The following is a 26,995-nucleotide window of genomic DNA, read 5'->3' on the forward strand; positions in this document are numbered from 1 at the left end:
TCAAATACTCTTTTAACTTTAACTTCGAATACTCTTTTTTTCAACTTTAACTAAAAATTGTCCAAATGTGTACCCAGCGAGCCCTCGGCTAAAATTACTTTGTTGGGTTCAGAAACAAAACTTGAATAAAGAAAAAGACGTACGTGATATGTGTACGTGCAACTTGCTATATGAATTATTACTTAGTGCTAAATTTAATAATTTTGATAGTAGCCAAACCAATACTTCTCGACATGCGCGTGCCTACTGCCTCGTTTTGTTTGGTCATGGTTGCCAAATTGGGCTATCTGGATACCCCTTGACACATACACTAACGCTACCTTTTCTCATCCCATTGTTAGGTGGCTGCTAAAGAAAACATATATATGAAGCCCTTTTTACTTGAGTTATTAAAATGTAACTAGCTATACTGCATGTTTAACCCTCTAAAATTGCCAGTTGAGCTCCTCTATAGATTGGTTCTTCTATAAAAACAAAAGAGTGATTTGAGGTGTTCGTCCTAATAACCGTGGCAGGTAGAACAAATTTAGAGTAAACGCAGAGTACGAAGCTATCCACAACTTTTTGACAACGAGTAAAAAGCTAATGGTGACTAGAAAAAGAAAAGAAAAGCTAATGGTGACAATTAGTAAGAATTTAAGTTCTATAGAAAATATTTACAAGACTGGATCATTTAAAGCAATTACAAGTACTCTAAATAACCTGATAACAATCAATGCATCCCGCACTCACATAGGGAAGAGCTGCACCCCAAAAGTGTAATATAGACATCCTATCAATCTACCATATATAATGTAAGCATCAATGGTCACACGGGAGACATCTCTGCTGTTGCTCTAAGGCTTCGGTTTAATTACAGTGATGGTGAAAACAATTTATTGTATGGTCAGCATATATAACTAATTCCAATAATAAAGTACCTGTCGGACCAATTCAGGAGTCTTATTGCTGACGGCATACACCCTTTTTATCCTATCTTTCGAGCTTAGATTGCTATTATGGACAAGTGTAGTTTTTATTTGAGGTTTTTTGACCTTGTAGACCCAACCAAAAAGAAGCAGAAAAAGGAAATACGATGCTGAAATTGAGAGGACTTACCTTTAATGCAATTCATTCACCTATTACCTATAAGCCCATGGAAAGAACAGAAAGGTAAGGATTAATGGTCTAAATCCCCATGAAATCACACGTTATGATGAACTTTTACTGCTCAAATACTTAAACGGCTATTATCAGCTTAAAAGCGTTATAACCTGCACATCACTTGGCAACTTTACATGCAGATTCAGTAACACACCGCACACTGGCTTACAATCTGAAACTGTAAGGAAATGAAAGATTTCTCTCTTTTTTGTCTATTCTTTTAAGTTTTAATTAGGATGTTACTCTTGACCAAAACTTTAAAAAGGCTGCTTGAGCCATTTGATAAAAAAATTGAATCAATTGTGACCTGTGACTGATCAAACTTTTAAGAGAATCTCTAAAATAAGCATATAAATGAGATTAAAAAGAAAGGCCACATTGAAAGAGACAAGAAACTTTAACAAATGAATGCACTCAATAAAGCAGAACAAGTTGCTTTATCGAGGGATCTTGATTCCTAGTTCAATATGTTATCTTTGGGCAACTTTTGATCCATAGTTTGACTGAAGCTTGCCTTTCCCGTCATTTCATTTCACCTTGGACAACAATTATTGTTTCTGACTAATGTTGTTGACCAAACCACCATGTCGTTGCATCGCAGCAACTGCTTCGCCACACTGGGGGCACCGGAAAGACGGAGCAGCGGAGCAACGTGTTTGAAGACAGTAGTAACAGTAGCTGTATAGTAATGGAGATACATAAAACTCACTGAACAACAGTTACTAACAGCACACTAAAGCAAGAAATGGACACATGAATGACGTCAACCCAAATGGATGACAAGATGAAGAAACAAGATATATCCCCTCTGCAATATCAAAAGATACAATTGCCTTAAGAGTGGACTGACTACCATAGATATTTGAGTTACTTTGTCTAAACTTGGTTTGTACACGACAACTTACTTATTATGGGTATCAGATCAGATCTACCTGGATGTTCACATATTTCCCTATTTTGACTCATTGATTGGGTAAAGCCCCTGACTCTATTTGGAAATGAATTGGAGAGATAAAGTGTTCTTCCAGTTCCGCTTCTTGAGTTGAGAATTTAACTAGCTCCAAGATTTGAATGCCATGGTTGTCTATAAAACACTGGATGTGAAGTTCATTTTAAGGATATAGGAGGATGCGAGGCTCTGAAAAGATAAACTATTTTTCTAGACAACCCTGAAACATTTTATATAGTTTCAACTCTCAAGGTTTCTTTTCTTTGAAACAATAAAGTTATACCTATGTACAGGCTAAACCTCCAAATATACAATATGCATGCATAAGTATAAGATTGTCATTCTGCAATTTCAGTGAATTCAACCTATTACTTCAGCTCATATCTTGATTAAGCTTCAATATAATAGAGTTCCTATTGAAGACATGAACATTTGAAAGATACAATGCATTGCCATTCTACTGCATAATTGTAAGCATGCAATATTGGTACCTGTGCTGACAAGGGATAGCTAAAAATGGAATTGTTGGCTTTCCTTGGCAGATTGGGCACAAAGTGTCATCCACTGAAGAGTCTGAAGATTTGTCCTTTGAGAACGGACGAATAAAATTCTTGACAGATGTTGAATTGAGAAGGGGAAGAAGCAAGAGCAGCATTTCCTGTATATTAGAACAGTTGAGAATGTACCTCCATTCGCATTGTTAGCTAAACAGCTGCGCTCGTATGAAACAATTATAGTAACTATAACTTTTAACGGCAGAAGACCAATTTTGGAGCACCATCTTCATCCCCATACCCACCAGGCACCAGCAAGGCATGACACTAGCTGGAAAAAAGATCTTTTAGCCCTTTGGAAGCATGTAAAAAAGCTAAAAGCATAGCAACGCTCTTTAAGGGCCCTTTCCCTTTTTTGATAAGGTTAAGGACCAATATCCTAACAGATAATTGATAGAGAAATTGCAGACATAGATTCTCAGATAATTTGTCATCAATATTCTCCTCACTTCGGAATGACCATATAAAGTCTGCAACACTCTACTAATGGATGGACAATCAGAAAATTCATTCCACACCAATTGGAGATTCATGTACTCGAAGCTCACTGTTCTGTTCATATGTGGACTCCAATAAACAAGTCTGGCTCTTAAAGCTCTTTCAATGATATTCCTATACCTGCATGCCACTGATACATGTAGAATAATCAGTAAATCTCCAAAATATATAGGAAGCTATAATCTTAATTCCATTCAATAGACCCTTGAGGTCCGGCCCTTCTCCCGACCCCACGCATAGCAGGAGCTTAGTGTACCGGGCTGTCCCTTGGAGGGCACATGTACAGGACATCCATAGAAGTCAATCCATGTTCAAAAGTTAAACCCTATTTGAAATGTCACATGTACAGTACACATACAGCAGTCAATCCATGCACGGGCATGCTCAGTTAACTCCTGGTACCAATAATGCATCTGGATTTTCTAACTTCCGCTTATTTTCATAACAGAGAAATCCCCGAGAGGTAGTGGCACACGGTTCGAAGCTCGGTGGGTAATGAGTCTTCCTCTCTACCCTGCTCCACTTAAATTCCCAAGCTTTTGTCTGCCTTGGGTACATTTTCTAGCTTCGCTCTTATATTCTTTTTTATTTATTGATTGATTTATTGATAGGTAACTTCACTCTTATATTCTTTTTTATTTATTGATAGGTAACTTCACTCTTATATTCTTAATTCCAGTCAATCTAAAGATCAAATGTACAGGATAGTTATAGCAGTCAATACATGCAGGGATGCTCAACAGTTAAACCCTTTAATATGTCACATGTACAGGACCCTCATAGCAATCAACGGATGCACGAGCATGTTCATCAGTTAACATCTTCTACCAAGAATGCATGTAGATTGTCTAACTTAAGTCTTTTTGCCTTTTATATTGTATTTTCTATTTTGTGCTATTTTACCTTTTCCTTGGTGAAGTACCCTTTGAACATCATCATTATTTTATAGTCACTGCCAATCATTTCGAGATTTGTCTCACCCTGTTCCTGGACAACAAAGCCATCCCGGGAGACATATCTGGTTTCACTGGACAGAGAAATTTCAAAATGTCCAGCAACAAATTTTTACCAAAAACTTGGCTCGACCTAGTTGGCAGCGAATAACAACAATGCAGAAATTTATTACTTGGAGTTAACCAGTTAATTTTCCATTGCATTTACTCTGAGAATTCAATACTAAAAACCTACACCGGCTTATTGATATATGAACTCATAAGTCATGACAAACCATAAACCAGATATACTGCTACTAAAATCAATTAAGGGACTACAAAGAGCTATACCATAAAAATTCAACATTACAATGATGTGGCACCACTCTTTAACAGTTGGGAAGCCCAAACCCCCAACCCAAGAACTGGCCCTTCTCAATTGATTGATGCATATAATTTCGATGCTTGAACCGACCAAGCAAGACAATGATAGATAAAATGATAGTAGTTGACTACAGTTACAGATTAAAATTGGAAGTACCAGCTTAATTTAGACGAGGCCCTTTCTTAAGTAACATAAAAAATGGCCTTTTACTAACAAGAATGGAGTAACCACTATATACTAGCGGATACAATCAAACAGGAGCAAATTTAATTGTGACGGGGTCCATTTATTCAGCATATTCCAAGCATTCTACATATCCAATTACATTCACTTCATTAGTCTCCATGAACAAGTTACTTTCTAGTAAACACATAAGATAAAGCAAACGGCCTTGCAGCTCTGCTTTTCTTCCACGCATGTCCATTGTTAAGCTAGTGCACTAATTCAAGTAGCATAAGTTCATCTTTTTCTTTTTTTTTTTAAAATCAGTAGTATGACATAATACAACTGCTATAGGAGTTCGTCTATCCTTTTATTTTCTTTAATTTAGTGGTCATGTCGTGCAACGGAAAGAAATAAGAAAAGTATGTGCAACCAAAGATTAAAAGCAAAAAATATTTCCAACAATGCTTTCAAAAGAAATAACACGAAAAAAAGATATACAATCAGAGATATACCTTCCTGTGTAAAGAAATATAAGTAGATTGCTGAAAGATGCTGCTTTATAGATCCCCTCCATCCGTTGTATTAACAACCATGCTCGGCGTGCCAAAGAGGGGTTGCTCTGATGGTAAGCAACCTCCACTTCCAACCAAGATGTTGTGAGTTCGAGTCTCCCCAAGAGCAAGGTGGGAAGTTCTTGGAGGGAAGGATGCCGGGGATCTATTTGGAAACAGCCTCTCTACCTCAGGGTAGGGGTAAGGTCTGCGTACACACTACCCTCCCCAGACCCCACTAAGTGGGATTATACTGGGTTGTTGTTGTTGTTGTTGCTCGGCGTGCCAAAGACCTCTGTAGCAGCCACAACATTAACAAGTCAATGTTTTGAAAGTTACTATTTTACCTGTTCAAATTCTTCTCATAAAATTACTACTACAACAATTCTATTATGGATGACCAATTTTTACTAGGCAACACATCAACTTAAGATTTAAAATTGAACCGTTCAGATTTATGTATCTCGGGAAGCAGGAAAAGTTAACCTTATTTATGTCGTTGAGCATTCATGCCTTCTCAATTTCGTCTATAAAATGATCTCCGCTTTATAAGGAAAGTTCTATCAAATTGCATTATACCAAATTCACAACACATTAATCCCACCTATCTCAGTGCAGATAGCAAAGAGCATCTTAACAATCATATATTTGTATCCACGGACACGAGCACGTAAAAAAACTAGGGAAAGTGAAGAAGAGAGGACTATCCGCTCAGAGTCACCCCATCTCCGAAAAGCAGAAAATGATTGAAGATGGCCCCACATATATACCGCCAACAGTAGCGACAGTACCATATCTTTTGAGCAACAGTAAGTCCAGGTCCCTCCAATCCCGTTCGAACTAAGATATGCAGAAAAGCAAAACTACAATTGAAACTATGAAGGCTGATGCGAGAGGTATATGATCAAAAGAAAGATTCAATTGCATCAAGCTGTCAACCTTAGCAACTTCAAGTAGAAATTACGACAGGCAAGATTTCCAAGCCAATTCCTCAAGTCCCTCCATCCCAATTGATATTATACACTTGCTAAATACTATTTGGCTTCCAAAGTTACTGAAAAGTTGAGCATTTCTATAAAAGTAAATATTTACAGCTCTCAGGGATATCAAGCTATCTTAAGTAATCAATGAGAGTCCATACATGGTAGTCAATTTGGACTTGAAATGCTTTGCTTTCAGATTCATCTCAATCAGATATTTCCAGTAAAAACTCCAAATAGATGATGTCTGTTTGACAGACAGACAAAATCTCCTATTGCCCTTTACAAAGGACAAAAGAAAGACATACCAAGGGGGAGATTCAGGACCACTATCATACAGAAAAAAAATAAAAAAAATATGGTGGACCAACCATGGAAGAAGAAAATATGTTAAAATGAGGTGGTACCATTATCTGGAGGAAAAGGGCTGAATGCATGCAATGTAACTCTTTTTCCTAAGAAAATGCTCCTATTCATGCTATCAACAATGAACTCAGCCTCAAAATCGAAGTGAATGCCTGCATGCCAACTTAAGTATTTTAAAAGTTTTTCAACTAGTCTCTCCACGCCCCAACTCCCAAGGATTAGTAACATTAGATGTTCCAAGTTTGGACAATTTCAACACCAGAAGTTGTAGAAAATAGTGTAAATAATGACATAGTATCCAGCTGATTAATACAGAAAAAGGATTTTTGTAAGAGCAACTTTATTCATTTGAACAGTAAAAGAAGAGCTTGTTAGCAGCAACTTACATAAAGGAACAAAAGGATTAAGTAAAAGAAGATAACCAACCTTTTCCTCTTACTTCAACTGCACGTTCATCTCTATACCTCAGATTCATTAGCGCATTACCCGGCGTAGGTTTATCAACTCGGATAGAAAACCGCCAGATAAGGAACTCCAAGAAAGCATCAAGTTCTGACTCATATTGAAATAACATTCCTGACTAATCCCAAAGGGAAGAAACAGAAGCAAATTGAATGTATATCAATTTTTTATCAGATCGCCCAAACAATGCAGAGATGAATTCCCCAATAATTTAGAAGGTTGCATTACATGTACCTTCATCAAAGAGAAGACCTTAACCAACTGTACCTTTAGCATGGCCGACATTTCAATGTCCAATCTTCCTGCATCTACCTGATTAACTCTTGATATTGAAGTAGGAATGGCTTACTGTTGAAAGAAGTAAGCAATGGGAAACTTTTTAGTCGGAGATAAAAGATTAGAAGTCAGTAAATAAAACCTCAAAACCTACTCCTTAATTCATCTTTCACCCTTCCTGGGGTTCCAAAAAAAAAAAGGACAAGGGAACACTTACATGTTTTTTCAAAACCTTTGTGCATGTAGATACTAATACTTTTCATAATAATTCAAATGAGCTTTAAAGAAGTACAGTTTCCACAAAGAAACACACACTAACAGATCATTAAAGGTTTCTATAAGATGGCTTAGTCTATTCCCTAAAATGATGTCTTTGTCATTGTCTTTCCTTTGTAATCATCGTAGGTAGGGGTGTTCATGGTTCGGTTTGGATTCGTTTTTCCCTAAAAAGAAACCAAACCAAGTAAGTCGGTTTTTCAAATATTAGAACCAAACCAAACCAATTAAGTCGGTTTTTTCTCGATTCGGTTTATATCGAGTTTTATCGGGTTTTCGGTTTTTTCTTAAATATAAGAACATACATTATCACACACATATTTCGGAGACCACATTTCAACGTAACACTATCAAATCAATTGCCCTTTGAGAAATCTATTATTTACCAAGATATATTGATGATAATTGAATCAAAATTAAATAGTGATGAATAATTTAAGGACTCGATTAAAAATATATTATTTTAACAAGAAATGGATTCTTACACTTAACAAAAGAAAACTACCAATCAAACTAGAATGTAAAGGTAAAGAACTATACTAAAAGTGCAAACTATTAACATTTACCATTAAATTTTTGAAACTTTGTATAGAAATATACATATATATAGGTTTAATAATAAATCTAAAATAGCTACTCCTATAGTCGGTTTGGTTCGGTTTTTTTCTGATTAAAACCAAAACCAAACTAAATTTGATCAGTTTTTAAAATTCAAAACCAAAATCAAACCAAACCAAAAAGTATCGGTTTTTTTGGTCGGTTTGGTTTGGTTTTCGGTTTGGTTCAGTTTTTCGGATTTTTATGAACGCCCCTAATCGTAGGAATGAAGCATATAGCCTACCTTTAGTTTGCGAGGGCCTAGTGCAGAGGCGGATTCAAGATTTAAGTAGGGGTGGGCATAAAATCCATAAAACCGAATTCCGAACCGAACCGAATTAATTCGGTGTTTCGGTTTTTTCGGTATTTTGGTCTAATTCGGTATTGCAATTTTGGTATTTTGGTATTTCGGTACGGTCCTCGGTATTAGATATTTGAAATTTTGGTATACCGAAATACCGATTTTTTTAAAGACATTTTTCTAATTTTCTTATTGACCCAGTGTACTCCCCAGCCCAACGCCCAAGCCCAAAGCCCAAAGCCCCAGCCCACCCTGTCTAAAGCTAATTTTTCATCATTCATTAGGTTAGGGCGTTAGGCTATTAGACAGAGCAGCAAACGAAGAGTCGAAGAGACGAAGACGCTCCATTCCTCAATTCCTCGGTCCGATTCCTCAATTCCTCAGTCCGATTAGGCGATTTCCGTCTTTCCGAGCTCCGATTAGGCGATCCACACTCCTCAGCCCTCACAAATTCTGGGCAAACGAAGACGCTGCTATTGCGAACTTGCGATAGTTTCAATTTTCAAAGGTATGTTTCTACTTTCTAGCGATTTCTACTTTCTAGCGAACTTGCGATTTCTCATATACACTCAATTACTATGGCTGATTCTTGTTTCTACCACTGATGGTCTTCAATCAGTTGAAGGAAGATGAATAGAAAATTCTCCGTTATGTAAAAGTCACAAGGTCCCACACTCCATTTTGGCCAAACAATAAAAGAAACTCTACAAACTTCATTTTTCTTAAAAACATTCTTGTTTAGTCTTGTTAATCTTATTGTTGCTGACTTGCTATTGATGTTTTATCTTTTTTTTTAATCCAAAAGGGTATATCATGGATTTATTTTCTTGGTTTTTTATTTCCATTTTGTTTCATTTTTGGTGCTTTGATTCAGTTCAAGGACAAAACACATCCTCCCCAAGTTGCACTAAAGAATTTCAGTGTGGAAACTTAGGAAATTAGTTGTTGTTCCATTTGATCTTCATCTTTATAGGTAATGTAAGGATATTACAGTACACTGATGTAAAAATCAGCATAGGACTTAAAATTTTGTGGAATGGTTGGATGCAAATTCTTTGTTTGGATGGTTTTTCTGATAGGAAAGTGAATCCTTTTGTGAAAACTAAGATTAGTGGTACTATATCTTATGTTACTAATGTGCAAAACATGAGTCTGTAAGTGATTCTTAATTTGTTGATTGTTAATTTATGTTTATATTTGTTTAATTTTGTATAGATGGCAGATACAAGTAGAGTAAGTGATGTTGGTTCAAGTGAAAGTTTACCTATTACGGTAGATAGTAACACCAACACCATTGATACTCAAGATTCCAAGAAAAGGAAAGCAATGCAACCTAGGTCTGACGTTTGGAACCATTTTGATAAATTTGAGGTTAATGGGGTTGGGAAAGCACGGTGTCGATATTGTAAACAAGCTTATGCTGCTAATTCATCTAAGAATGGAACAACAGGATTGAAGAATCATTTGCTTAGATGCAAAGAATACCCACTTAACATTGCTAAAGATAATAGTCAAACATTGCTAAATTTTCAATCTTGCCAAAATAATGAAGGATCAATTTGGAAATTTGATCAAAAAGTGGTTAGGAGGGCCTTAATTGAGATGATAGTTATTGATGAACTACCATTTAGCTTTGTAGAAAATGAAGGCTTTATGAAGTTTATGAGAAAAATTCAATCACTATTTTGTCTTCCTTCTCGTAGAACAATAACAAGGGATTGTTATGAAGTTTACGGTGAATTGAAGGAAAATCTAAGAAGTTCTTTTAGAGAAGCACAACCAAAAATTTGCCTCACAACAGACACATGGACTTCATTACAAAGAATAAATTATATGTGTTTGACAGCCCACTTCATTGATAGGGATTGGAAGTTGCATAAAAGAATACTTAATTTTTGCCCTATCACTAGTCATAAGGGTGAAGAGATGGCTAAAGCTATTAGGGATTGTTTGCTTGAATGGAAATTAGACAAGGTTTTCACTATTACTGTGGACAATGCTTCTTCAAATGATGTCACTGTCAAAGAATTGTCTAAACAGTTAGATATGTGGAAAACTAATATGATGAGTGGTAAACATCTTCATGTGAGATGCATGGCTCATATACTAAATCTAATTGTGCAAGATGGTTTGAAAGAACTTGATGCTTCTGTGACACGTGTTAGAAATATTGTGAGGTATGTGAGATCTTCGCCTGCAAGGACCTTAAAGTTTAAACAGTGTTGTGCATATGTAAAGGTAGAATGTACCAAAACGTTGTGTTTGGATGTTCCTACTAGGTGGAATTCCACATATTTGATGTTGGATACGGCACAACACTTTGAAAAGGCCTTTGACAAGTTGCATCTTTTTGATGATGGATTTTCTGCTTATCAATGTTCTCATTTTTGTGAAGATGGTAGTAGTGCAGGTCCTCTTGAATCTGATGATTGGTGAATGTGAGGAATGTGATATAGTTTCTTGCAAGATTTCACGAGCTAACTAAAAAAGTTTCAGGTTCATGTTATGTCACTTGTAATTCTCATTTTGAGGATGTATCTGAACTTTATTGTCATTTGAAAATGCGTTTAGTTAGTGAGGATGAGCATTTGAGAAAAATGGCTGAGCGAATGCAAGAAAAGTTCAAGAAGTATTGGGGCGAGCCTGAAAAGATGAAAAAAATGATTTTTATTGCTTCCGTCTTGAATCCACGTAAGAAATTTGAATATGTTGAGGGAGCACTTGAAGAACTTTTTGGGGAGGAAAAAGGGAAGAAAATAAATGTTGAGGTGTATGCTTATATGAATTCTTTGTTTGGAGAGTATCTAAAAAGTATTCAACCGAATCTTGTCCTCAATCTCCATCTGGTTCTACTTCATCTAACAACACATCTAATACATCTAGTGGGAGTGTTATAAGTGCAACTTTAATAAGGACAAAGCTTCACTTGAAGAAACAAAAGGAAGACAATGGAAGTGGGGGTGCTAAATCGGAGTTGGATAAATACATTAGTGAAGAACAAAAGCCTTTTAGTGAAAAATTTGATATCTTAAATTGGTGGAAAACACATGCTCCTAGATTTCCTATTCTTTCGGAGTTGGCTCGTGATGTGTTGGCCATTCCAATTTCTAGTGTGGCGTCGGAATGCGCGTTTAGCACCGGTGGCCGTATTCTTGATTCATTTAGGAGTTCATTGACTCCTAAATGTGTGCAAGCTCTTATTTGTGTTCAAGATTGGCTTAAAGAAGAGAAGAATCCTATTAGTGTTGAAGAAGACTTGAAGTATCTTGAGGAACTCGAGCTTGGTAAGCTTTAATATTTTGTGTGTATTTTAGTTCAAAATAATATATCATGCTTTTTCATTTGTATGACATATTTGGTCGAATTATCTTTAGATATGGAAAATAATGGAAGCACTACTACCATTGTTTAATGTATAGTTGCAACTTGCATCTTGAGTGGTAAGTTTAATACTCTATTTGTTTGGTGATATACTTAATACTTTTGTAGTTTTGTTTTATTATCATCAAAATATAATATTCTAACTTATGATTTATATTTTTTTAGGTTCAAGTGCAATCATGCCCCGTGCTCCTAAAGTACGCTCCGATATTTGGGAACACTTTGAGGTGAAAGAAGATAACGGAGAAGTTCGCAAAGTAGAGTGCAAGCATTGTGGTCAAGTCTATAATGTTAATCCAAAGAGGAATGGAACAATTGGTTTAAGGAAGCATACTAAGCGTTGTCTAGCGCGTCTTCCCGGAATCCGTATTTAAGAATTAAGACTGTTTTTGTTGAGGGATGCCCTCTCTATTTTTGTTGCACTATGTTTAAGTGTTAAGACTGTTTTTGTTGCACTGTGTTTAAGTGTTAAGTGTTAAGACTGTTGCACTGTTAAGTTAACTCTGCTACAGTTGCTGCATCTGTTAAGTGCTAATTTTGTTAAGACTGCTGCATCTGTTGCACCTTGATAATTTATTGTTTTTATTGTTAATTTTGTTAAGCTGCTGCATCTGTTGGTTAAGACTGCTGCATCTGCATCTGTTAATTGGTAATGCAGCCAATAGATGAGCTCTAGGTGCTGCATCTGTTGCATCTTTGAGCCTTTGAATTTTGAAATTTGAATTGTGCATACTGCACTGTTGCACAGAATTGTGCACTTGTTAAAATGGCCTGGTTTGGAAAGATTTAAATAATTGTGGACTTGTCACTTGAGTAGTAATGGCCATGGTTTTTTATTTATTTATAGATGGCTAGAAAAGGATATTGTTAATGGCTTCTTTAGCCTTTTTAGCTTTTGCTTAGCTGCAGTTACATTAGAAAGTGACAGAACTATTACTAGTGTAAATTCACCAGCCTCAATTGGTTCTGACACTGAAATGCAACAATCTGAATGGGTCTTGGTTAAACCGAAACCGTACCGAAACCATACCTAACCAAAATAAGAAATACCGAACCGTACCGAAATAATTTGGTACGGTATTTGGTATACACAATTGATAAACCGAATACCGAAATACCGAACCGAAATTCTTAAATACCGAACCGAAATACCGAATGCCCACCCCTAGATTTAAGCTTTATGGGTTCAACCTTTAACGTTTTTAGTATTGAACCCATTGTATTTTAAAAGTTATGGATTCTCATATATACTATTTGTTGCAATTTTGGTACATTTTTACACATAAGTCTATGATCCACGCTGACAATACTAGATTCAGATGAATCCAGTATCAGTATGTTGCATCCACCACTGGCCTAGTGGCTGCAATATAAAATCTGTAAGTCCAACTCAGTAAATAAAATTCTAGTAGACAATTCTATAACTACGAATCAGCAAATATACACCATTATCACACACGTCACGAGTTCAATCCTAGCTTATTGCAAGTACTAACTGCTAAATCAAGCATATAAACGCACAAAAGAAGATGGAGCCAAAAAAAAAAGTGGATATACCTGATGAGATGAAGCAAGAGAGTGCGAGCGAGGCAGTAACTTATTGTAGGTAGTGAGTGGCGGTAGTGCGGGATTGATTGTGTTGGACGACGATGATGAAGCTAGGGTTTGTCTATCCATCTTCTAATATAACTGCTTTCAGCTGAATTTCAATGGCGAAGAGATATGCTAGACAAAAAAGTTGGAGGTCTTTACTGGCGGGCAAATCTCTCGGAGAACGCAGCGCAGGCCTGATTCTGGCGGTTATTTTACAAAAATGTTTTTCTTGCGGGGAAAAGGGCATTTTCGTCTCTCGGACAATAAAAACGATGAGCCATTTGTTGAAAGTCTCAAGATTTATTGAAACTCGCGAAGCCCGTTATCGACCAGTCATGCCTCAATTTTCAGGAGTTTTCATTTGGCTTCTACTAAGAGCATCTTTGGGCCAAGCTTTTTGGGGGTTAAAATTAATTTTTTCTCTCAAAAAGTATTTTTAAAAAAATTTAAATTGCTTAGTCAAGATAAAGAAGTTCTTTTGGCCAGCACCCAAAGCAATTTTTCTGTTTTTGCAAGAAACAAAAAAATTTAGCTTCTTCCAAAAAGCAAAAGATTAATTTGTTCAAGACAAAACTATCCTTACCATAAATTTATATTGTCCAAATTATCCCTTACTGATTTAAGTTTTTTCTTTTTATTTTTTTCTAGTTTTTACCATTCTTTTAAAATTAAAGATATCCTATACATGAATCATATTGTAACTTTCCAAATTCTTTATTGACTTTTCTTGTTTTTGATTTTTTGTTTGTGTAATGTCTTGTAACTTTCCAATTTATTTTCTTCTTTTTCACACTAAAGCAAATTATCTACATCCTTTTTTGGGTTATCAATTCTCTTCCTACAAATAATCATTTATAATTTCTTCTGTTATATACTATTAGTTCTCGAATCTTTAAAATATTTATCAAATTTAATTTGTGAAAATTACCTTGTAGACAATAAATTTGCGTCGAGAAAATAAAATCAAGACCGAAAAATATCGCAACAATCGTAGTATTTTATTTCGAATATTTGAGTGTTACAATCTCTATGAATCCTCTGATTCTTCTTTTCAATAGTAAATAAATTCAAGGGCCTTTGAGCTTGATCTTGAATATGTATTTGTTGCCTCGAACGATAATCTTGTTCTTGAGCTTGAACGTGACCTTGATTTGTTCTTCGTTCTTGGACTTGCACTTGATTTCTTGAACTTGAACTTGAAGCCTGAAACTGGTGGAGGAATTTGCAGCGTTTGATCCACGAGCTCTTTCTTGCTTCTTGTTATAATTTCTGGTGTCTTTTCTAGGTTATGAAGACCCCTATTTATAGTTGTGGAAGAGAAGAGTTGTGATAAGAACAAACTCTTTCTGACCAATCAAATGGAAGTGTGACATGACTGCATTTGATTGGCCAGAACATGTCACTTGCACACGTGGCGCGATTTTATTGGCATTTTAGTGTGACTAGGCATGCCTTGTCATTTTTGACATGTGGCATGATCCTATTGGCTCTTCCGCTTGACTTGGCGTGCCACGTCATTTGACACGTAGCATCAAATTGAGCCTCTAGGAAGATGGCATCTTGGGCTTAATGAAGTGGGCTCATCACTTTTACCCCAATTAAATGGGCTAGCCCAATGGATTAAGACTTATTTATTTAATCCATATATATTGGACTTATATCATTAATTTAATTATGGTAGCCCATAATATTCATTTGGACTAATATATTTAAAATGGTCCAAATTATTTTATTGAATTTATATTCAATAAAATTTGCATGCCTACAAATGCCCCCTACTTCAAGACTTGTCAAAGACTAGACTTGAAGTATTTACGGATAGCTCAAAATGACTCATTCCGTTAAAGTAAGGAAAAGAGTAATAACTTTATTTGCTATTATTTCGGAAGTAGTATGTCAAATCTCATTTTAAATGAAATGACAACTTATTGATTTCAATTTGCAGGTGGCCCTTTTTTTTTTGCATTTGCAATTTGTAGTGAGGAATTCACTTTTCTATTCACATGCACTAATAAAACAACTGATGCTTTAGTTATCAACAAAGTAAAATACTTCTTTCACGTGGATAAATATTAAATCTATAGAGACATCATCTTGATAGCCTAAGAACAAGTTCTTTCGAGACATAGTCCAGCTTTTCCACGTAAGTAAGTTGCAATCATCCAAGGAATTGGATTTGTCTTACATGCCAATACTAATACACCCACTAAGTTGTTTTCCTTATTTAAGTATAACTCAGAGTCCTTTTCCAAATCTGCTCGTAAGCAGTAGATATTCACCATATCGTAGCAATCCTTTCCGCTCTGGAGAATAACTCTTATAATTTGAATCCTTTCTGGAGTCTGATCAGAGCAGCTATCCCACATCGATACTTTCACGTTTCAGCATCCGTCTTTGACATCTATATAAACTTATGTGCTCGTAATTGTTAAGCATCAATTCGCAATTTTCGCAAGCCACTTGAATCTAGTTTTGTAGACGTAGAAGCATCAACACGAAGGTAATTTCTTCTCTCTCTTTTTTGTGCTTTCTTCTTTGTTGTCTTTTTTCCTTTTTGTAGATAAAGCAAGAAAGATATGTTCTTGTTCAACAAGATGATCCACGCATGAAGAAGATAATCTTGGGGTGTGAGGAGATGGGTATCCATCCTTGCCCGATTCTTGGAGAGATTACTCTCAATGTGGCCCAATTCTTGGAGAGATTACTCTCAAAATGACCCGATTCTTGGAGAGATTACTCTCAAAATGGCCCGATTCTTGGAGAGATTACTCTCAAAATGGCCCGATTCTTGGAGAGATTACTCTCAAAATGACCCGATTCTTGGAGAGATTACTCTCAAAGTGGCCCAATTCTTGGAGAGGTTACTCTCAAAATGGCCCGATTCTTGGAGAGATTACTCTCAAAATGGCCCGATTCTTGGAGAGATTACTCTCAAAGTGGCCCGATTCTTGGAGAGATTACTCTCAAAGTGGCCCAATTCTTGGAGAGGTTACTCTCAAAATGGCCCGATTCTTGGAGAGATCACTCTCAAAATGGCCAAATTCTTGGAGAGATTACTCTCGATGTGGCCCGATTCTTGGAGAGCATTTCATCCATTTAGATCTTTGTACCCATTCTAATATTCTTGATTCGGATTTTGATGCCCCCTATTTTTTTTTCTTTCTTTTTTTTCAGCACGAAGAGATGGCAAATTTCAGGGACTATACCTCACCTTCCTCAAAACTTAGATACCTCATCATCGAGACTAAAGATGGCATAGAACAAACCAAGCTTTTGGTTCACACCTCGCAAGCCGGCCGATATGCAGCCCCATGGCCTCCTCTAAGGAACTCCCTTCATGTAGAGAACTGGACCTTGGAACACAAATCGATTTCTAATCCATTATCCAAGATGTGGTCTCTCCAAGCGCCAATCCATCGCCATGTAAATATTGCTAGCACCCTTCCAAACTTAGGAAGTCACATAATTCAAGGCGAAGTACATTGGGAAAACACAACAACAATCGAGGGCGATTATTATCATATCCCAAGATATTGGGAATGGGCTGAAGACGTACTTGGTGGAAGCCAACAAATTCTGAGTACAACAAAGATTTACGATGCTGTCTATGCCTCACTTTTCACTTATGATCGAAACTCGAACATTTTGTAAGCATTTTGTGAGGCTTGGTTCCCCAAGACGAACACACTTCTTACATCAACTGGGGAGCTATCTATATCTCTTTGGGACTTATATATCCTTGGGGGTTTGCCCATTGCGGGTTCTCCATACGAAGAAGTGGTACCTGAGACAAGGGAACTCATCGGTTTGAATGAAAAAAAAGTCAGATTTATTCCTCGATCTTGCGAGTATTTATTTGCCGCATTTCATCATCTTAAGGAGGGTACGAGTGCTACCCAAAAGGTCTCCTTCATCAAGTGGACAAGTTTTTGGTATAAAAAAACTTTAATATATAGGCCTGCCCTGTTGCGAAAGGAAAAGAAATCTGCACGCCTAAAGTCAACACATAATCCTAACGGAGTTATTCCCGAGACGACGAGATGGTCGAGTGATCAAGAAACTATATTCTCTAAGCTTAGGGTGAGGTCTGACAAGAAAGATGAGACATATGTAGTGGCATTCTTATCAATTTGGCTATGTGCCTTTGTGTTCCCCAAGGTAGAAAACTCCATTCGTCGTGAGACTTTTAAGATGGCAAACATGATGGCAGGCGGGCGACAGATTAGCCTTGCAGTCCCAGTTTTAGCGTGTATTTATCATGGTTTGAATAAGATTTCGCGTTCTTCCCAACTCGATCAGGTCAAAGTTTCTTTTCCCATTCATTATGTTTATGGCTGGCTTGCACATTACTTCAAAACCCACTATCCACTTGCTAAGGGTCCGTTTGTCCCTTTGATGGTGGCATACTCAAGAGAAGGGGCTGCAAGGTACTTTGACGAGAAGAATGGAAGAAAACGCATCCACAATGGGGAGGATATAGTTTGGGCACCAACAATGTTAACCAATTCCCGTCCTTATTATTACGTGGATAACGATGCCCCTCAAGAATTGGAATCAAATTACTTCATGAGCTTACGTTTTAATTACCTTCCTTTGAGGTATGGTAACTCATTCATCATCGAGCCATATAGCCCGCATCGGTTTGGTCGTCAATTTGGATTTTACCAGAACATCCCCGGCTTTTTGGAGAACGATATCCGCAACACCTCTCTAGATGAAGGAATCAGATTTTGGAGGATTTGCACACTATATCAATCTATGTCACGTGCGGTTTTTCCCCCAGCGGGAGATCCTATAGAGAAGCCTTTCTCCACTAATTATATGTCTTGGTGGGAGAAAGCGCATGGGAAGTTTCTTGAGAATAACTTACAAGCTTTGGTAGACAATGTTGGGCTAAAGTCTACAACTCCTTTAGGAGGTGAAGATCAAGGTGTTGGAAAGACGCTCGCAAAAGTTAAAAAATATCAACTCCAATCCCAAAAGTAGTTACGCAACCTAAAAAAATGAAGCTTAAATCCTCAAAGGCAGCTTTGAAAGAAGTGGTGTGCACTTCAACAGCTATAGAGACACACCCTCTAGTTCTTCTATTTAACACGCGTGTTCCTCAAGACACAAGCTAGAGTACCAATGAAGATCATAATTGGAAAAGGAAACGGCCTAACCCAGTAGAGATCGTAGAGGTTCAAAGTGTTGATAGTCCCTCAAGAACGCATACAGCTTGTAACAAAGAGGTAAAATACTATCGTCTCGCTCATTCCTCTTCTTTTTTTTAGGAGTAGCTTCACTATAAGTTACTTACTTTTTTTTTTGCCTTTTCTTTATGCAGTTAAACACCATTGGGCATCCGATGGTATCCCCATGCGACAAGTCGCAAGTGAGTGATGAATCTATTGGAGGACCTACGTGTAAAGTGAAGTCATCGTCAAAGGCGTCATCTCTTCCTCATGACGAATCCCTAAAAAGACAAACTCCAAATGAGATAACTCGCATTTCGCCAATGATAAATACATCGGTATCTATATTTGAAGGAAAAAGCATTGTTTTCAATCGCAAGAAGGAATTCATTTTGGGACTTTGGGAGGATATTTGCAATAGGCTCTCCAAAACTCGTCGGGAATTGCTCTCATCTTATAGGGAGCAAATCATTGAGATTTTCAAGGATATGAAGAAGACGAATATTCTGGATTTTTCTCCATTAGAAGATTTACTGAATTATCTTTTTGAACTTGCCGCATCATATGACCAAGAGCGATCCAATATGGCTGATAAGACAAGTGAAGATGAGAAGCTAGAGCTGATTTCCAAAGCTAAAGAGCGTCTCGAATCATTCAAACTTGAAGCAAGTGAGAAAGTCAAGAAAGTTTCCTCTAGTGAAAAGAAATTGAAGAGAGTCGTGAAGAAGTTGCAGACATTACAACAAGAGAGGGAGAACCTCGAAGGTGTTATAGAAGCGAATCAAAAAGAGGTTGAAGAGATTCAGAAAAAAAAAATTCAACTGCCGAGACTGAGGTCTCTTCATATGACAACATAAATTTGTTGACTGTTGATGATTCGGCCAATTTGGAGGAGAAGAAGAAGAACTTGGAGACTAGCTGTCAAGAACTGATCAACTACAAATTTTGTTTAGATTAAACTGTTAGCATTATCTCCTCTTTTATTTTTTTATATTAGGTTGACCTAGTGGAAATTTATTTCATCTTAGATAAGATTGTTTCTCTTTAGTTACATATTTTTTTTTTACTTTACGCACTTGTAACGAAAGGTTCATATCTTATCGTGGGAGAGTCCAAATAATGAACTATTTGATTTTTTCAAAAATTAGATTTCAATATCTAAAATATATCCAAAATTCAGAATCAAGCACCTTCAGAATCGCCCCAGATAATATTTTGGGACCAACTTTAGATCCCACCACGTTGAAAATTTTAGATTTGCGCAGTCTCACCAAAAAAATTCATATCTCGGTGTAAAAATATCGAAATTGCAAACCGTTTGATTTCAAGAAAACTAGACTTCAAGATCTAGATCATATCCAAAATTCTAAATCAAACAATTTCAGAACCATCCCAAAGAATATTTTGAAACCAACTTTATATTGCACCTCGCTATCAATTCCAGATTTGCCCAGTCTCACGAAAAAAATCATATCTTGGTGTAGGAACATTAAAATTATGAACCGTTTGATTTTTTGGAAACTAGACTTCAAAATCTAGAACATATCCAATTTCTCAATCAAATAACTTCAGGATCATCCCAGATTATATTTTGAAATCAACTTTATGTTCCACCACGTTAAAAATTTCAGATTTGCGTGACTTCGCCAAAAGTTTTGTATCTTGAAGTAGGAACGTCGAAATCATGAACCATTTGATCTACTGGAAACTTAACTTGAAAATATATAACACATCCAAAATTCAAGATTTGATGTCTTACATATACATTCAGATAATATTTCGAAGTCAAGACTAAATTCTGATACACCAACAATTTCAGATTTGCGCGACTTCACCAAATATTTTGTATCTTGATATGGAAGCCTCGAGATCGGAAGACGTATTATTTGCCATAAATAGAAATTTAAGAGCCATATTCTCACAAATATCTTGGGGTTCAAATCTCACTGAATTTGAAATGTTGCGCCAAGCAATCATTTCCTTATACTTGTGTTTCCTTTTGATGCCTCGCTTCTCTTCCCCTTTTTTTAGGCAGAGGGCGAACTTGGAGACCAACAAACTTGAAGGTTTGGCGAACCTGAAGACATAGAGAATCCCTGGACTTCAATGCAAATATTTGACATCCTTCTAAAATCGGCCCATTGAAGATATCAATTTACCAAGGAGGGTTGCCCCCTTTAAATCAAATGAGATCAAAGTTCGACAGGAGAATGACATTTCAGCTTGATTTTGCATTCCTCCATACTTCACTCGAACAACAATTGGGGCAATATGTATCTTTTGAACTTATGCGACTGAACTTAGAATGAAACTCTAAGCTGCTTACGTACCTCGGTGAAGAGGATCAAGTCATACCGTAGTTCAGACTGGGTAGATTTGCCTAGGCTGCCTCTTTCGAGATTTTCAACCTAGCGGACTTTTTTTTTTACATCCTAACTTTTGCCTAGGCCACTTCTTTCGAGATTTTCAACCTAGCGGACTATTTTTTTGGGCCGTACACAGTTTATACTCTTGTGGGCTAGGAGTGTAGTAACATGCAATTTAGGCTCGTGCGTCAAGGAGCGTCATGACTTGCAGTTTAGGCTTGTACGTCGAGGAGCATCATGACTTGCAGTTTAGGCTCGTACGTCGAGGAGCGTCGTGACTTGCAGTTTAGGCTCATACGTCGAGGAGCGTCATGACTTGCAACTTCATGGATAATACTTCTTCAAAAACTTGCCGTTGATAGGGCCGATTCTCATAACATCTGCATCAACCAGCTTGTAAGCCCCACTTGAATAAGCTTTTGTACAACATATGGACCACCTCATTTTGAAGTGAACTTCCGTACAGGTTTATGGGAAGTAATTATAGGTCTTCGTATGGCAAGGACTTGATCTTCTACTTGAAAGGATCTCGGACGAACTCTTTTGTTGAAGGCACGAGACAATCGAGCTTGATAACATTTAAGACTCTGTTGAGCTTCCAATCTCTTTTCATCAAGAGCTTCTAACTCTGCTAATCGAAGTCGAGCATTTTCTTCATCAGATATCCCTTCTTGAATAGCCAGTCGTAACGAAGGTATTTGATGCTCAAGTGGCAAGACAGCTTCGACTCCATAAACAAGTGAATAAGGAGTCGCCTGTGTTGGCGTGCGATGAGTCGTTCTATATGCCCATATAGCTTCTTCCATACAGTCATTCCAATCTCATTTGGATTTGGAGACAACTTTCTTTAACAAGTTGCATAGAGTCTTGTTGAATGCCTCAGCTAGACCATTGGCGGCAGCATTGTACATCGAAGAGTTACGTTGCTTGAAGCCAAAAAGATCACAAATCTTGTTCATCAACCTATTATCGAATGGCTTTCCATTATCCGTTATTATGTAACGAGGTATGCCAAAGCGATAAATAATGTTTACTCAGATGAAACTTGCAACATTTTCCTTTTTTACTTCCTTAAGAGCAACAACTTCAGCCCATTTTGAGAAGTAGTCAGTTGCAGCCAAGATGTATAGATGCCCACCAGAGGACTTTGGTAGTGGTCCAACAACATCCAATCCCCAAGCGTCAAATGGCCAGGATGCAACAGTTGGGTGTTGATGAATAAAATTCACATGGAATTGACAAGCCTTGCATCTTCGAGCGTAGTCCAAGCAATCTTTTACCACCGTTGGCCAATAATATCCCATTCTTTTTATATGGAAGTGGAGCTTTAGTCCGGACTGATGTGACCCACATACCCCAGAATGCGCCTCTTGCAAAGCTTGGAGAGCTTCTTCTTCTCCTAGGCATCACAAGAGTACTCCCTCGAATGACCTTATGTATAGAGTATCCTTATAGTAAAGGAAGCGAAGTGCACGATGACGGATTTCAGTCCTCCTCCTCGGATTTTCTGAAAGTATCCCATAGCATAAGTAGTCGATGATGGGTTGTCGCCATTCTTCTTTCTCAACTTCAGAAACAGCAACAAGATGCTTGAGTTCGTTTTCTTCACATTCGACCTCATTTGGCGGCAGTACTACCCATTTCTGGCAGACGGTAACTTGCGCTTGGTCAGGCTGGGTTAATGATGAAGCTAGAGCAGCTAAAGCATCAGCCTTCTTATTTTCTTTCCTTGGTACATACTAAATAGTCACATCGCTGAGCCACCCCATCAACTTTTTTGTGTAATCATGATATGGGCGTAGTTCGGGCTTCTTGACCTCGTAACTACCCAAAAGCTGATTGACCACTAACTGGGAGTCACCAAAGACTTGCAATTGCAATTGCTTCATATCAACGGCCATTTCAAGCCCAAGTATTAATGCTTGATATTCAGCAACATTGTTGGAACAGAGTTGTGTCAAGGTGAAGGAGTAGGGCAAGACTTCACCTTGAGGAGTGACAAATACTACGCCAGCCCCGGCTCCCCCACGATACGCAGCACCATCAAAGTACATCTTCCATGGGGGTTGAACTTCAACGACCATTGCGTCCTCATCAGGTAGTTCATCAGTTAGCTCCCAGTCATCAAGTATCGGATGATCTGCCAAGAAGTCTGCCAATGCTCGTCCTTTTACAGCCTTTTGAGGGATGTACAAAATCTCGAATTGTTGAAATTAGAGGTACCATCTCGCTAGTCGATCACTAAGAATAGGTTTTGACATCACGAACTTGATGGGATTTGCTTTAGAAACAAGACAGACAACATGAGCTTGAAAGTAGTGCTTCAACTTTTGAATTGAGAAGACTAGCGCCAAACATAACTTTTCAATTGGCGAATAGTTCAACTCGTTAGGTGTCATCATCCTGCTCAAGTAGTAAAGAGAGTTTTCTTTCCCCTCACTATTTTCTTGGGCCAATAATGCTCCAACAGACCTTTCCTGCGCCGCAATGTATAGTATCAATGGCTTTCCTGGTATAGGAGCTGCTAAAACTGGAGGCTTCATCAAGTAGGTTTTGATACTTTCGAAGGCATTGCTACAAGCTTGATCCCACTTGAAAGAAACACCTTTCTTCATGAGGTGACTAAATGGTTGGCACCTCCTAGCCAGGTTTGATATGAATTTTCTAAGGTATGCTAGCTTTCCTTGCAGACTCTTCAATTCATGGATATCTCGAGGCTCAGGCATTTTCAAAATGGCATCCACTTTGGCTTGATCAATTTTGATCCCTCGATGCCGGACAATGAAACCAAGGAACTTTCCAGAAGTAACTCCAAAGGCACATTTCAACGGATTCATCCTAAGTTGGTACCTCCGGAGCAATTCAAATACCATCCTCAAGTCTTTCATGTGGTCACCCTTCTCTCTTGATTTCACCACCAATTCGTCAACATAGCATTCAACATTCTTGTGGAGAAGATCGTCAAAAATATTCTGCATAGCCCTTTGGTAAGTAGCACCAGCATTCTTCAAGCCAAAAGGCATTACCTTGTAGCAATAAATACCCTTAGGGGTGCGAAATGCAGTAAGCTCTTCATCTTTTGGTGCCATACGAATTTGGTTATAGCCCGACGAACCATCCATGAAAGACATTGCCTCGTAACCAGTAGTAGCATCGATCATCAGCTCTGGAATAGGAAGCGGGAATTCATCTTTGGGACATGCATTATTGAGGTCCCTGAAGTCAACGCATACTCGAATTTGGCCATTCTTCTTCCTTACAGGGACAATACTTGAAATCCATGTTGGGTATTTAACTTCCCGAATAAATCTAGCTTCAATGAGTTTGTTAACTTCAGTTTTAATCAAGGGAACCAAGTCTGGCCTAAAACGCCTTTGAGCTTGTTTAATAGGGAGAGCACCATTTCTGACTGCAAGGTGATGGACTGCTACTTTCGAGTCCAAGCCAGGCATCTCTTTGTAACTCCAAGCAAAGACATCCCTGAATTCTTTGAGTAACTCAATATAAGTGCTCTCTTCATCAGCTTCTAGTAAAGCACTTAGGTAGGTGGGTCTTGGTTCCTCATCGGTGCCAAGGTTAACTTCTTTTAAGGCATCGACTGTCGTCTTCACTCCTTCTTCAAGTTCAGGTGGATCATCTTTCGCATCTTCATCTTCTTGAGGGTCCCCATCATTGAAGGATATGTGATAACATGGCGAAACATCCTCCAATTCCACATTATCTTCCATCAAAGACGAAACACCATTCTCGCCTTGTACAGTGATATGATACGAAGAACCTACACTTTCTTCATCTTCGTTACGTTTCTTAGTGTAGACCACAGTATATGGCTTTACCTTCAGTACTTCTTCACATGAAACCATCAGTTTTGTTTGTTTCCTCATTCTGGAAGGAACCAAACTTTGGAAATCCTTAGAAATCTCCTGAATTTTGGTTGAAGCGGGTGTTCTTGTATTTCGATGATTTCTCTGGAATTTATTCCCCTTCTTTAATGGACCCAATCTCTCAAATACAGAAGTTCTCACAGTTGATTTTCCAAGCCGATCAAAGACAGAAGGCATATTGGAAGCGGCAGATTCGTCTTCTACAGTGATATAATTGCTACTTGCCCTTCTTATTGAGATGCACACTGGTGACGGTTGCTTGTATCCCAGACCTTCACGGGGTTGCCTCGTTGCAGCTTCTGATGGGAGCTTCCCTAACTTTGACAGCTCATTGGGATTGTATCCAACTTTTGCAAATAGCTTGTAAGCGTTAGGATCAAAACCTTCATCTGTTCGCTTTGTAGGGAGTGCCACATTCTGCAAACGATTATGGGCTACAAACCCTGCAAGCAACTTTGAGGGCAACTTTACTGCCTCAATTCGTTTTACCGGAAGAGTTAACTCCCTTAGCGTCTTGGTTTGGATATTATATGATTCGCCCTCATCTTTCTTCCTTTTAGGGATATATTGGAGCGCGGGACTTACTTTCTTTCCATAAGACGCAATACCCCCTTTATGAGATTTATTCATGTTGGCGGGTATCTCCTCAGTAACAACTTTGTCTTTACCAATAGTCACCTCAGCTCTTTTAGTTATGGGTTCGTCATTCTTGCTTTTCATACCATCATCAACTTTCAGCTCCTTCACAATGCGGTTCTTCAAGTAGAACTTTGCATCGGCGAAGTGTGACTCAGCGTCGGTGAATGGCTCATCATCAGCAACTACCGTTTTCTCGACTTCGCCCTCGTAGTATTTCAAACATTGATGGTAGGTAGATGGAACAACTTTATTCTCATGTATCCAAGGCCTCCCAAGCAAAACATTGTATGAAGTCTTTGCGTCGATCACATGCAGCCATGCACTTGATCGCATATTTTCAATAGTGATTCCCAGCCTGATCGCGCTTATGGCTCTTTGCCCCCCTTGGTTGAATCCTTGGATTATCACCCGACTTTCTGAGAGTTCGTTCATGGGAATACCAAGTTCTTTCACAGTATGGATTGGCAAAATGTTCACTGAGGATCCTCCATCAACCAAAATTCGATTTACCCTTTCATCGCGCATATAGCCAACCAGGTACAATGGGCGGTTATAAGGAGTGTCACCTAGCAAAAGATCGTCATTTGTGAACGTGACCTTTTCCTCACAAGCATTAAATTCTTGAGGAAAAGACTCAATGGGCTTTTCCGAAGGTGGTGCCAACGGTAGGTCATCAATCTTTTCTTCCCCTTTGTCAGCATGGCAACAAGAGACATCAATGCCCTCATGGGAAATCTTCGTGCGGAACCAACTTGGTAAAAACTCCTCCAATGTCACTGGATTTCGTGGCTTTTGAGGATGGTGCATCTCCACTTTTGCCTTCTTCAAATGCCTAACTGGATTCTTTTTCGTTGGTCTTTTTACCATCATCTTCCTTGTTGGTTGTTCTATTGATTCTTTTTAGGGCTCTTTTTGTGGTGCCTACGACGAGTCACTAATGTCCAACCTTCATCGTCATCAGGTTGATTGACTTCAGCTTTGTCGCTCTCTAGTAATTCTTCATCTTTACATTCTTTAAAACCACATAAGTCATCCAGACTGAGTGAGCCAAAGGTGATAGAGATTTGGTTTGTGCTTGCTTTCTCATCTTCAAGCATGATCTTCTTTTCGCGAGCCAAGTCCATGACTTTATCCTTGAAGACAAAACACTTCTCCAGAGGGTGGCTTACAAGTCGGTGATATTTGCAGTAGTTCGGGTCATTTATTTTCCCAACTTCATTTGGTCGCTTCATCTCCGGAAGCTCAATGAGATTTAACTCGAGGAGTTCTTCAAAAATGGCTGGCACATTAGAATCCAGGAATGGGTACTCTTTTTCCTGCATTTCTTTTAGAGTCAACTTCCCACTTGGCTTATCTTGAAACAAAGTGGATTTCATACTCTGCTTCTTGCTCTCCTTCGTCGTGAACTTCACAAGTGATGTATTGATATTCATAGCTTCTTTGCTTTCAGACTTGGGTACGAACTTGCCCCACTTCCTGACTTCTTGCTTGTCACTCACTTTTCGAGGTTCATAGATGGGTAG

At 38.1% G+C, this 26,995-nt stretch overlaps 1 protein-coding gene across 4 annotated transcripts; it reads right to left on the reverse strand.

The window, feature by feature from the left end:
* Positions 1 to 1,399: 1,399 nt before the first annotated feature.
* LOC104221719 (peroxisome biogenesis protein 2-like) lies at positions 1,400 to 13,700 on the reverse strand. 4 transcript variants are annotated; one of them, XM_070171361.1, is made up of 6 exons: positions 13,374 to 13,700; positions 7,220 to 7,333; positions 6,950 to 7,103; positions 3,195 to 3,274; positions 2,584 to 2,750; positions 1,400 to 1,821 (listed from the first exon to the last, which is right to left on the reverse strand). In XM_070171361.1, exons 2-6 carry the CDS (start codon positions 7,268 to 7,270, stop codon positions 1,692 to 1,694), a joined length of 582 nt encoding a protein of 193 aa, XP_070027462.1. In that variant the 5' UTR covers positions 7,271 to 7,333; positions 13,374 to 13,700; the 3' UTR covers positions 1,400 to 1,691. The 4 variants fall into 4 exon arrangements, with proteins under 4 accessions (XP_070027462.1, XP_070027463.1, XP_070027464.1 ...); XM_070171362.1 differs by having other exon boundaries at positions 7,253 to 7,333; positions 13,374 to 13,699; XM_070171363.1 differs by lacking the exon at positions 13,374 to 13,700 and having other exon boundaries at positions 6,950 to 7,099; positions 7,253 to 7,339.
* Between the last annotated feature and the right edge of the window lie 13,295 nt (positions 13,701 to 26,995).

The sequence above is a fragment of the Nicotiana sylvestris genome, chromosome 3 (genome assembly GCF_000393655.2).
Source record: "Nicotiana sylvestris chromosome 3, ASM39365v2, whole genome shotgun sequence".
In the NCBI taxonomy this organism is placed as follows: domain Eukaryota; kingdom Viridiplantae; phylum Streptophyta; class Magnoliopsida; order Solanales; family Solanaceae; genus Nicotiana; species Nicotiana sylvestris.